General features: G+C 41.9%; 1 protein-coding gene across 2 annotated transcripts in view; it reads left to right on the top strand.

Moving 5' to 3' along the window:
• The window catches only part of SPAG9 (sperm associated antigen 9), a 109,112-nt gene that overhangs the window by 49,666 nt on the left and 45,889 nt on the right, over positions 1-13,557 (top strand). For both annotated transcript variants that reach the window (XM_066613339.1, XM_066613340.1), the window contains 3 exons: positions 1,532-1,739; positions 3,486-3,585; positions 4,315-4,436. In XM_066613339.1, coding sequence (XP_066469436.1) covers positions 1,532-1,739; positions 3,486-3,585; positions 4,315-4,436 — 430 coding nt within the window. The remainder of the gene's footprint in view (positions 1-1,531; positions 1,740-3,485; positions 3,586-4,314; positions 4,437-13,557) is intronic.

The following is a 13,557-nucleotide window of genomic DNA, read 5'->3' on the forward strand; positions in this document are numbered from 1 at the left end:
GTTTACAAGCTAGCCACATTTCTGTTATCTAAGTTTCCAAGAGTTCAGCTTTTTATTTTTCTGGATCAGCGGTCTCCAAACCTGATACCTCTACTTGATACAGTAGAGGTACTGTACTTGATACTTGATACAAGCCATTCCCTGGTGTGAACGGACCTTATTGTTCTGTTGGGAAGCCTCCTCTCTGTGCCTCTCATCACTCCTAAACTTTGTGCCAGACATTCGCGTCTCCCTGAAAATTTGGGTGCAAAGCCTGCTGGGACAACAGGCAACAGAAGCGGCTGTCCAGCACAAAGTTTAGGGGCAATCAGAGGCACAGAGAAGAGGCTCCCTAGCAGAACAGTAAGTTCCATTCACCCAGGGGATGGATTGTAATAGGCACTGGATCTGGCCGTGGGTCAGGGTTTGGTGCCCTCTCTTCTAGATTAAGACCCTTTTTCGAGAGGCCCTCTACCCTCCTCCTCTTTGATAAATCAAATATGCTGCTAATTGTTAGTAATAAAGTGGCAGTGTCACTGTTCGTAGCAGAATGTCTCTGCAGCAGCCACCTCAAGATCTTATAAGTTAATCAAGCTGGTAGTAGATTTAGCATGGTTTTGCTTGTGGTGTCCTATTTTTGGAGGAGAGAAATTACATTTAACCTTGAAATTATATTTTTAGTAGCTCTATTTCTATTATAATACAACCATAATACTACTAAACGAAATGGCCTGTGTTCATCCATTCCGGTGTCTTGACATGACTGCTAAGTAACCACATTGCTTGTACAGGCACCTCTTGATTTACATGGACTTTACACATTTTTGAAATGGCAAATGTGCAAATTAACAGTGGATGTCTAATTTATGTCAATTTCATTTTTTGTAATAACACAGTGAATCTCCTTGGAAAGCCACTCTAGAAGATACAAAGTTTTGTGATGTTTGCCAGTTTGCATTGTAATTAATTAGCAACTTAATTAGCTGCTAACAAGTAACCAGTAAGACACTGGCAGCTTTCTGTGGGTGGGGGGGGGGTCTCCTCTAAAGTAAGATTAAAAATAGAGAAGGAGAATGCTTTCCCATAGCTGCAGCTTACCACTTTCTCAGTTCCTTTACTGGCATCTTTGTGGTTCTTGTTGCTTTCTCCATTGACATTAGTAGCCACTCCCAGGGGCCTCCCTCCTTATCCCTTCGCCCAGTGTGATCCAGAAGAACCTCCCTACCCTCCTAGTGAGTAATTTGGCTTTTGGAATGATTCTTATTTGGAGCCAAACTGGAGAAAGGGTGGGTAAGAGGGCCCAAGGCATGACTTAATGCATGTGGGCTCGTGACCCACCAGTGAGTTGCAACCCACAGTTTGGGCAGCTCTGTACTATACTGAATCAGTGTTAAAGGAAGCTATTTTGTGGGAGATAATATAGTGGATGACATGCACGAGGTCAGAGCTCCATTTCTACATTTAGACTGCTTCTGTGTGCAGCAACATTATGCACTTACGGACTATTTGTCATAAAAAGTCTGCAATTACTGCATACTTTTCTACCCTTTAGGATGAACTTTCTGATGTTAGCCAAGCAGGTTCCAAATCAACAACTCCAGCCTCCGCTGCTGCTTCAGATGTGCTTCCATTTGCTGAGACTCCCCTGAATGAAGGAAATGATGCATTTGTGAAGACCTCTGACTCTGGGTACAAGAAATTGGACATAGGCAAACACATTGAAGTGCAAGTAGCTCAAGAAACAAGAAGTGTATCCATTGGTAAGTTATTACAAACTGTGACTAGAGTTAATATTTTGAGCAATTTAAAACCCAGATATTTTGAATCTTAAGAAATGCTGTGTGTTGAGTTTCAGAAACTATCCATAGCTCTAAATATAGAGCTACTTGCCCGTTGTCAGGATTTGGTGGGGGGCACCCACTCTTCCTACTAGATGGTCTCACAACTATCTAAGAAGAACACCTTGGGTAGCTACCCAGCTACCACAAGCCCAAGAACCAGGATCTCTAGAGGGATTCCCTGGGCTTAAATCCCTCTTCCTATGGTATTTAAGGATTTCTTTTTAATATTCTCACAGTGACCCCCCAATGAGAGGAAGAATAATAAACTCCTTGATACCTCAAAAGAAACGCAAATGAAGAAAAATAGAGAAACTAGAAAATTTATTAACATCCGTTAACAGATATAAAATAACTAAGAAAGGACTTTTCTACAATCAAAGTGTACAGTTAGATACTACAACAATAAGAGGCTCCCAATCCTACAGGACAACCCCAGGGCAAAACTTTTTGTGAAACTGCTAAAAGCACCCCAAAAAAGAGAGATAAAAACCAAACACAATCTAATTATACTTTTCTGACTGGCCAGAACTGCTTTGTTCTGTCATCTACTAACAATACAGCACTGAGGTTAACTCCCCTTTAGGTCTCATCCACCAGGAAAGCTAAGGAAGTTTCCATTTCCTATATGGGACTACTTTTCTGGTAGAAAATGTGGTCTGTATGATGGCCTTTGATTGTAATTTTACTGGGATGTTCAGTTAATTATCAAGCATGGTCTGCCTGTGGGAAATTCTGGTTCAAATCCCCATTCAGCACTGAGGTTCATGAGTGATCTTGCTTTACTGGGTTACTGTAAAAATGAAATGGGGATATGTAGTAATCCACCCATGGTTTTGGAGTGGTGCAAAAAATAAGTATCCTAACTGAAGTTAGTGGGGCAATAGGAGTGTAAATTGTCACTGACTCATCTGCTTGGTAGGCCAAGTGCTTTGCCCTTTCTCGTTCATCCTCAGTTATCCAGGTATAGTAGGTTATAGTAGTAGTATAGTATAACAAGTATAGTATAGTATAACAATAGTAAGTTATTGTCTTTATCATATTTTAATATTTTTATAAGCTGTTTTGAATGCCCATCAGGGCTGTGTGTGTGTGAGTGAGAGAATATGAGGACTTGACGACATTCAGACCATTGCAAAGGTGGGCTTATAGCAACAAATCTCTGAAGAACTAATACTTAGATCCAAGGGGCACATCATAGTGAAACTTGTTTTCATGTGTAAATGTGCTTTGAAATTGTGGTGTTCATGTATTCTGTATTGCCAGAAGAGCATGAATGAAAACTGCCTGTGAGTCTTCTCAGTTTGAGGGCCATGTCACACATGACAGAAAGTCTACATCAAAACCAATTCTGTGGCAGTCCTTAAAGCTTTCACATTCTCCTGGGAAGTTGGAGGAGGGGGCTGCAAAAGTCATTGAATGCAATTCTTGTTCTTTGGCAAGATTGTTCTACCCAACTGTGTGCATACAGATTAATTCACAACAATAAACTGTGATAATTCAGAAGCAGAGGTCAGGGAGGACCAATCCTGCAGTCTTGGGCCTGGAAGTTCCATAGAATCTAGGAGCCTCGGTAGCCTGCCTGTTTGTGAGAAATCTTGAAAAACAAATTTCTCATGGTGTTACAAACAACTGTTTTGTCAAAATGCCTATTGCTTCTTCCCCAAGGTTCTAATGAAAATGAAGACAAATCTGAAGTTCAGGCAATCATTGAATCAACTCCAGAATTGGATATGGATAAAGACCTTAGTGGATATAAAGGTTCAAGGTATTTTCTGACAACGTGTTGTCTATGAAGTAGTAGAAACATGCAAAAACTACCACAATATCTTGTCCTTGTGGATGGGTTTGCACAAATGAGGTCACACGGTGCTTAGGAAAGTTAAAAGCTTACCAAAGTCTTCTGTACTGCCTCTAACTTTTCCTGGCTGCCCACCACAAACAGCACTGTACTGTCAAGGTCAAATCAGTGTGATACACAGCATGCTATTTGACTAGCATGAAGTTCAAGGTAGTGCAGCAAAGATTCTCATACTACTTTTGATAGTCTCCAACCCATAGCCAAGACCAAAGGGGTGCACTCGCTCGAATTCTGTCCCAGTGTGCAGAACACTAGAGTAAAAAGATGACCACATTGATACTGGAATACGGTGAAGAGGAGGTGAACTAGATGAAGAGAGGGGAAAGAGGATGAAAGTCAGGTGGACAATGGAAAGAGAGAACCAGGGGAGCACCTGCATATGTTTAGAGGGTAGGGGGGTTGTGTGCCCTCCATCGCTCTTCCTTTCACTGATCAAGAAAGTCCGCTGATTGATTTCCTACTGATTAATTCTGCCTCTTGTGCCTTAAAGACTAACCAGTTTACTGCAGCATAAGCTCTTATGGTTGTAAAATAGATCTGATTCTACCAATCTTATGTAATATTTGAATGGCTTAGCATTAGTGCTGCTTTTTAGAAAACAAAAATTTTTATTGACATTCCAATTCTGTTATCTAGCACTCCTACCAAAGGCATAGAGAACAAAGCATTTGATCGCAACACAGAATCACTCTTTGAAGAGTTGTCCTCTGCTGGCTCTGGTCTGATTGGGGATGTGGATGAAGGAGCAGACTTACTGGGTAAGTAGATATTTCAGGAAGAATAAATAGAAATTTATTAACTGTTTTAGAATTGTGAAGGTAATGGTTTCATGATGTGGAGCATGAAGTTGATATAGTATTAAGATAATTAAATTTGTCTGATTTTTCCATGCATCATAATCCTATTAAACTGAATATAAATAGTTAGATGCTACAGTCAGAAATACTTCCCCTGTTACATAGGCTTTCATACAGAATGATATTTCCTGTTTATTAGATATAATTCAGGTTCAGAAAGACGGTGGCTTCAGTCCAAACAAGAATGAAGCAGTGTGTCATGACAGGATCTTTGAAGTGGTTCCCAGAACCATCAGTATGAATGAGGAAAAAAAGGCACACACCTACCTAAGTTGCTGGTTTCTCTACCTTTCTAAAAGTAGCAAATATTGTGGATCAGACAATTGCTCTCAAACAAGGTGGATTTAAGGGTTGGCAGACCCTTCCTCTAGTCTGCCTTGGAAATAGGAAATAGTCTCCACGTCAAGTGGAGCGTGGGAGGCGAAGGGCCAGAGAGAGGCCAGACTGGGAAGGAATCCAGCTGGAAGGAGTAGTTCTATGAAAGACTAGAACTATTCAATTATAAAAATCCCTATGGGGTTTTAGAACAGCCTGCCTATGTAAACCGCCTTGGATTAAAGTCGGAGGAGAAATCTGACGTCCAAAGAGGCGGTATATAAATACCTGTATAAATAAATAAAATAAAATAAATAATCCAAAGTAAGCAAGTTTGTTTAGTTTTATCAAAGGTCAGGTTGAGAATGGACCCTTCACTGCCATTTCTACTTGTCTGGTAAATAATACATGGAGACAGGTGGGATCTTATCTCCACAGCAAGGTCTTAATCTCCATTCCCTGGTCTATGGAAGTGATGCCTTGAGTCTTCTAAGCAGCCCCACCCAGACTGGACTAGTGTCCAGACCACTCAGTTTGGACTTCTCAACTCTTGATAGACAAGCATACTTTCACTCTTATTACATATTTTTATTTCCTACTATTCAAAACTTTCATAAGGCAGCAAACGAGGTAGAATAAAATAAAACAAAAACACACAAATTAAACTCTCCAACATAGCAAAGCATAGCAGTGTTCAGTTAAAACCACATCAGTTGTTAAAAACATTTCAGAACATAAAAGTATTTAATCCACATTTAAAAGCAGAGCATCTAGGGCTGAGGTATTCAAACTGTGCTTTGGGCCTCCCTAGGGAGGCGTGGCTAGCCTCCAGGGGTGTTGTGAGGCATCTGGGGGAGAGAGGTGGCCATAGCTACTCAGCTCAGCTGCATGTGCTGCCTTCCGACATTGCTGCTTTTCTGCAGCTGTGAATAAGGTGGGTGAGGCAGTGTGAGGTGCGGAGGGCGTGTGAAACATGGTGGGGGGAGTTGGGAGAGAAGGCTGGCTGGGCAGAGGGAGAGGTGCTGCATCTCATCAGCACAGGGCCCTGCCTCCTGGCAGGCTTCAAACTGGGAGGGAAGAGTAAGTACAGGCAGCGCAGCACTTTCCTCCACTTGGGAGGGTGGGAGCCCAGCCTGCTCCCAGTGGGGGGGTGTGTGTCCAAATGCCCCAGCCTGCATTCCTCTGTCTTGCCTGGTGGGAACAGGGGTGGCAGCTGCATGTTGGGGTGTATGTGTGTGAGCATGCCCCCATCTACTCTGGGGGTAATTTGTAATCTTGCTCTGTGTGGCTGCAATCCTGTCCACACTTTCCTGGGAGTAAACCACATTGATTCAAATGGAACTTACTTCTGAGTAGACCTACATAGGCTTGGGTTCTGTGTCAGCTTAACCCCAAGGATCTTCAGCTTTCTCTTTTTTCTCCCCCTTCAAAAAAGAAAAAAAGGCACTCTTGATGGCTTTGTCTCCAAAAATTGATTAAAAAAATAAATACCCATTCCTTTACAGCCATCCCCCTTTTTCCTCCTGCCTGCTTTTGGGGGGGGGGGGGGCCCTTCCCATGTTGGCTGCTATTATAAGACAAAAGGCACTATCCTAACTAGATCTACTCAGAAGTAAGTCCTATTGTGTTCAATGGGACTTACTCCCAGGAAAGTGAGGTTAGGATTTGCATCCAAACAGTCTCTGGGTCTCAGTTTCACATCAGTCTGCAATTAGCAGATACACACAAAGTCTTCCCCTCCCCCAGCAAATTCATCACTTCCCCCCTCCCTTTCCAAAACCCTCTAGGTGTGCTGCTGACAAACTCAGGGCACAATCCTAACCAGGTCTTCTCAGAAGTAAGTCCTATTTTGTTCAATAGGGCTTACTCTCAGTGAAGTGTGGTTAGGATTGCAGCCTCAGAGTGCTGGCAGCTGTTCTTTGGTTTCTAGTGTATAATAACACCTTCACCCCCATTTTGGGGGTAACCGAGGTGAGGTGATGTAATAGGGAGCCACAGCCAATGGCCACAAGGATCAGAGGAGCTGCCAGCCAGAAAAGTTGGAGAACACTGATCTAGGGGCTTGATGGATTTCCTCTGAGAAAGAATTCCACTATGCCATCACCATCAAGAAGGTCATTATGTCTGATGCCTCTTGGGCCAGAGAGGCAGATCTTACTTGTTGCTCTTAAAATTTTATGAAGGATCATAGTTATATATGCTTCCCAGGCAGCGCAACTTCATCTATCGCCTGACATCACCCAGAATCACCACTCCTTGACTGGTGCATGCATGTGCTTGTTCACCCCCTCCAAAAGAAAAAAAACACCCTTACCTGTTCTGTCGCAGGGCTCTTTGAAAACAAGAATGGGCCACATTAGGAAAGAGTGCTTTGCTACTCCTTCCTCTGGCTTCTTCCTTACACTGAAGTTAAAGGGATGTAGTCTCTTTAATCTCCACATGTGGCAGGTTGATGATATAGAAGCAGATGATCAAATTTCCACTCACTTTTAGCAAACAGAAGCAGGAAAGTATGGTTCACATCCACAGTGGGCTGGAGGTAAGTAGTGGCAGACTTGGATGAAGCCATCCCAGATCTGTGGCTCCCCTGTCACCAGTATGTCCTCCAAGGGGTCCACACCAGCACACGAATCCTTTCAGCAGCTATGCAGTGCTATGACTTGCCATTATAGTGCCTCCAGATGTTGGCATTGGTGTTATCCATATCATCAATAAACTTCCAGGTTGCCAGCTCCATAGCTGCGCTACCGCACACCTTGGAGGAAACACAACCTGTCACCCATGCTCAATGTGAGCCATATCGTCTGCAAAATGACTGGGCCAGCCCTGGTGCTCCCCCCAACCCAGCCTATCCCTCTGTTTTGTTGCGCAAAGGAAGTTAACGAGGATGATGGTCATGACATCATCTCTCATGTCATGACTCAGGTAATCCCTGACTTAAGGACCAACATGGCAGCATGTGCTTTTGTACATGTGTGAAAGCAATGGACTAGCAACTGTACTTTTGCATGAGCGCAGTCCATCTGGTCCTTGCTTTTGCACCTGTATGATAGCACTGTTCCAACTGACATAGGTTCTGTCTTCTGGATATATATCTGGAACAGAACCAGGATATAAGTTGGGGACTACCTGTATTGGTAGCATGTCATGAATATGTACATGTTAGGCCTAGGTTGGCAGTAGAAGCATGAACCACACTAAAACAGTGTAACTGAGAAGTTGCTAGCAGTTCCTAGCTGCAAGAATGTGAGTAAATAAACAAAAAGATTGTTGTCTCTCCTTTGCTGGCCAGAAAGGACAGACAACAAGAATTACAACCCATTGGAATGTTTAGCTCCTTAGTAGACAGGGAGGCACCTGATCAAGTGTGATGGAGTGCAGCTGTGGAACTCCGGTTGGGAGGGGTAATGAACTATGAGGGGCTAGCAACCAGGCCAACTTTAAGAAGGTTCTGTCCTCAAAAGTTTTTGATTGGACAGTCTAAATAGTATGAAGTCACCTCAGTACTATTAGCATAAGAAGTATAATAATGAATGCCCAGTGTGTGTGTGTGTGTGTATTCCTTCTTGGACAGAGTTTTTGGGTGCAACATCCTGTATGCGGTGCGCTCCATTGTCCACCATGGGCACCTGGCCTCATAGGTAGCCCTGGATCTAAAAGATCTTCAAGAGTAACTGACCCAGGTGAGAGATAGGGATTAATAGAGATAGCCAGCTAGCTTTATTATTTTATTGCTGATATGTTTCCTGGAGGTTTATGCCTCTAGCATTTGCTGCCTTACTGTAACCTTATGTAACCTTATGTATTAAACTAAAATCTCTTTTACTAAGTTGTTTACTTTGTTGGGGACAAAGGTTCAGAATCCTGCCTAGTCATTCAGCAAGCTGCCAAGTGCTCATTGAGGTCTAGTAACTTGAGGACTGAAGCTTTAATTGGAGAAATTGCCTGCCCAGTGCTTGCAAGGGATAGAATTAAGCCTAGAGGGTCTCAGTGTCCCTGGACTGAGGCACTGGCACATACAGGGTGGTGGCAGTACTTCTGAACAGAGGGGCCTTGAGGGCTTTAGGGTTCAAGAACCAAGAACTCTGAGTACCCCAAACCCCCCTAAGTTTGCGACATAGCAGCTGTGGCCTTGCCTACTTTCTGATGGTTTGTCTTCATTCTGCACTAGAGTGGAAGCACAGGCTTATCTGTTGATGTCTCTTGAATGGGGAAGTTGCATCTGTAACTTAAGGAATGTGTGTTCAATTTTTTTTACCACTTTTCACCTCTGAATTCCTATTAATCTTTTCCTGGTCACCTGAAATTCAGTCTGGCCATTCAAGTAAATACCTTTTCAAAGTATTTACAAATACCTGTTCAAAGTATATACCATTTATTCATACCATTTATTCATACCTGTTAGTATTACTGGGTAATTGTTCACCTGTATTCATTCCATAGGTTCATAAACTTCTTTCTCTTCAAACTTTACTTGAAAGATTCTCTTTGAGAGAATACAGCTAGTCTCAGACTATCTAGGATTTGAAGGGAATTTGTTAAGTGAGGCATAATATTGATTGTCAAACACGGAAACGGATGTTAGTGAAAAACTGGTGATAACTTCCATTGACTATCTTTCTAGTAGCCAGTGATTGTGGCAGTTAATACTTCTGACTTCATTCAGGTGAAATTTTTTTAGTTTTTGGTGGGATTCAGAATGTGCTTTTCACACTTACATTTTGGAAGGAAAGGCTGGCCTTGCTTTGTGCAAGTCCTTTTATAGGCCTTGAGCTACTGCAAGACCTTCATTCTTTCATATAAGTTCCATCGCTAATATATTCATGTAAATTATTCAAATTTGAAATGTAAATTAATTCTCCCCCACCCCCGGCCACTGACACAGTGTCAGAGAGATGATTTGGCCCTCCTGCCAAAAAGTTTGGACAATCCTGGCTTAGAGGGACAAAAGAGGTGACAGTGTGTGAAAAGGCTGTAACCTCTTACCTTGGAGATAGCTTCCCAAATACCCCATCCGCTAAAACTGCCTTGGGCAAATAGGTTTCTCCCTTCTTTAAGGAAAAAGTACTGCTTTCTTAACACTGTCTCATTAATATTGATCCTAAGCAGACTTCAGGAAACAGAGGTCAGAGCTGAGAGTGAGGATCAGTGTGACTGCTAATGTTGTAAAGACAGTTCCCCCCCCCCCCCCATTTTTTGCACATATGCAGTTGTGGTGGGCATCTCATGAACCTGGCTACAAGGATGGATTCCAACTGTATTTAGGAACTGAAAGGAAAAGGGGCTGAGGCAAGAGTTAAGATGAGACAGTGGAAAGGCAAGGCGAAGCCAACTGGAAAGGGATGCGGTCAGCTGTGACCATATTTTCATACATGATTGCACCATTTTGGTGTGCATCCTACACTTCAGAAATATTCAAACCTGAGGAGGGGAGAGGGCAAAATCCCTGGGGCCAAGGCCATGACAAAGCAAACTATACAGTACCTATTTATTTATTAGAAAGGAGGGGGCAATCAGGTATTTTGTCCCAGGCCCAATGCCAGCTTTCAACAGAAATATTAAAATGAAGCATTCATTTTATACTTCACTTCATTTTATACCTGGAAGTATTAAAGTGATTAATATTCAGATGAAGCATTGGAATGTCTTTCATAATGAGCATCTTGCTCTGTAACAGATTTGTAAAACTCTGTTCTTTAAATTGATTTTTTTTTTAGTACAAGAAGATCACTAGCTCTTTAACCATTTGAAATAGAGCTCAGTATTAACTAGCTATAAATAATTTTAGTAAAGCTAGGTATTTTGGTACCCTGTTCTCTGTAAACAATACAGCACAATCCGAACCGTATTTGCATGGAACCCCTACTGAGTTCAGTGGGTCTTGCAGCAAAGTATGTTTGCCTAGGATTGCAGCTCTAATCTTATGTTAAATTAATCATAAATGCTTCGTATTGGTAGTTTAATGTCTGTGTATTGCCTGTTTCATTCGTTTTATGGTGCACAACTTTTAGTTAATTGGGATTCTCTAATCTGTTCTCTCTTGGGCTGCATACCCAGGGGAATATTCTGGTGTGTATGCTTCTTAAATACTTTGAAAGCAATTACTTTAAAGTTCAATATTTTTGGCTGCTGCTCTCATAATGTGTGTATATTGCATTTTTAAAAATCCAGCTTGGTATCTTTTTATTTTGTTTTTTTTTTGTCTTTTTGTTATAAATTTCAGCAGTTAAAAGTGTAGTGCAAATAACTGTAGTAGTATTTCCTAAACATGTTTTCTAAAAACAGAATAGCTTCAACAATTGAAGGAAGAAAGTACTATTTTTCTTCTACATCTTTTGGCACTGGTCCCAGTTTTGCATCATAGAGACCTTCCAAACATGTGGAAATGATTAGAAATAGGCACAGAATTAGAAGTAGTTCTTCTGAAATCACCTTCATTATATCCTACTTATGGACCAAGTGCAAGATGGAGGACTCCTTTTGTTATCTTTAGAACACACACATTGTAGAATGCATATACAAGTGGTGGTTAATGTGGTAGTACTATCTTGGCAGAATGAAAACATGGAGTCCTGCCGTTCACACTATTAGTGCAGAAATGTGGCTTGATGCCTCCTGGGAAGTAGGCCTTTGTTGGTTTGTGGGTCTTATACCACATTTTAGCCACTGTCAAGTGGTTATATAAGAGAAAATATCTTGTTCAGTGTTTCCCAAACTGTGGGTTGTGACCCATCAGTGGGTCACTACCTGATTGTTGGTGGGTTGTGAAACTGACAAAAAACGCTCCAGAAAGAAATGCCCTTCCAAACTGACAAGGAAAATGTATTGAGCCCTATAAAAACTGAAACGGATAGCATGCGTGTGTTTACGTGTGGGTAGGCAAATATGCCTTGGCCCCATCAAAGTCCAGGTGAAGGGGAACACAAGGCCACTAGAATAGTCCTGATTTGATCTGATGAACTTGGAACTCAACGAATGCTCCAGAACACAGTCTCTCACCCCCCCCCCATAGTACAAAGGATAAAAACAGAAGCTTGAGCAGTTGGTAAGGTGAACTTTTTAAAGTCTCATAAAACTAGGTGGGTCCCAATAGTGTCATTTTAAAAAGTGGTTCCCAGTACTAAACAGTTTGAGAATCACTGATATAGTTTATTTAGGATGCAGCCAACTCTGTGTGTGTTGGAGAATATGCTACTTGTCATTCAAGTGGAAATATTCAGTACAGGTCCAGCCTATTTATACACGGATTTTTATACACGGATTTGACTCAATACAAGTGGCCCCTGCAAATGAGAAGGAATGTGCTGATCCGTGGAGGAGAAAAATGCATCCTTTTAAAATCAGATTAAAAACTGAACAGTCCTTTAACAATAGCCTCCTTAATGGGGGGGGGGGCAGCTGGCTGACAATCCATCAATCCTTCTCTCTCCAGCAGACCCCTCCCTTCCCCTTCAGCAAGTGAAAGAAAGGTTATAGCTTTGCATTGGTGAAGGGAGGAACTGAGTGAAGCCCTTGGAGGACAACTGATTGATGGATTGTCTTCTTAATGACTCTTACCTTAGAGTCAAAAGGTCAGCAAGGCTGTTTTTAAATCAGTGGAGCAAAGAAACTTTGTTTTTTAAATTGATTTGCTATAGTGCATTTTTTGCCATCCAAATGCCATATAGTGCATTTTTTCAGTGCTTGGAACAGAACTCACACGAATAATGAGTCTCAACCTGTCTGCACAGTGATTTCAGAAACAAGGTTTTGCCTTGCTCCTGTAACTTTCCACAGTAGACCAATGTACCGAGGGAACTCCCCTCTCTGTAAGAACTTCACTGTATACTCCACTAGAGGAAGAAGCTTATTATATGCCAAAATGTTAGTATAAAGAGCTGTCCTTGTCTGTCCTGCCAAGTGAATAGGGAATCCCATTTTCTTGGAAGACCCTGTGTGCAGTGAAGCACATGTGGATCTTTAGATCTGGATATTTGCTTTATTAAGAGTCTGCTGGTCTTCCTTGGGGAGTCATTCTCAGTTTGCCAATATATGCTGTAAATAGCAAATTGATTACAGTCTTAATACATGTTTATTTGAGGGCTAAGATTTCTAGAGCTACTATGAATCTTCCAACCTTATTTTGGGCCATGTTAAAACTCATGTAACAGCACCCAATTTAAGTACTGGTTGCCTTAATATGAAACATGCAACTATTTTATTGCTGCTTTCTAAAAATGTAGTTCCTAGAACATAATATCTTAGTGAATGTATTCTGAAGCAAAAATGTGTGTTAGTGTACTATAAATTGTAAATATCCTTTTCTCTCTCTATACTTTAACCTAAGAGCATAAGAACAGCCCCACTGGATCATAGGCCCATCTAGTCCAGCTTTCTGTATCTCACAGCGGCCCACCAAATGCCCCAGGGAGCACACCAGATAACAAGAGACCTGCATCCTCGTGCTGTCCCTTGCACTGGCATTCTGATACATAACCCATTTCTAAAATCAGGAGGTTGCACATACACATCATGGCTTGTAACCCGTAATGAATTTTTCCTCCAGAAACTTGTCCAATCCCCTTTTAAAGGCATCCAGGCCAGATGCTGTCACCACATCTTGTGGCAAGGAGTTCCACAGACCGACCACACGCTGAGTAAAGAAATATTTTCTTTTGTCTGTCCTAACCCGCCCAACACTCAATTTTAGTGGATGTCCCCTGGTTCT

The sequence above is a fragment of the Tiliqua scincoides genome, chromosome 2, assembly GCF_035046505.1.
Source record: "Tiliqua scincoides isolate rTilSci1 chromosome 2, rTilSci1.hap2, whole genome shotgun sequence".
Taxonomy (NCBI): Eukaryota; Metazoa; Chordata; class Lepidosauria; order Squamata; family Scincidae; genus Tiliqua; species Tiliqua scincoides.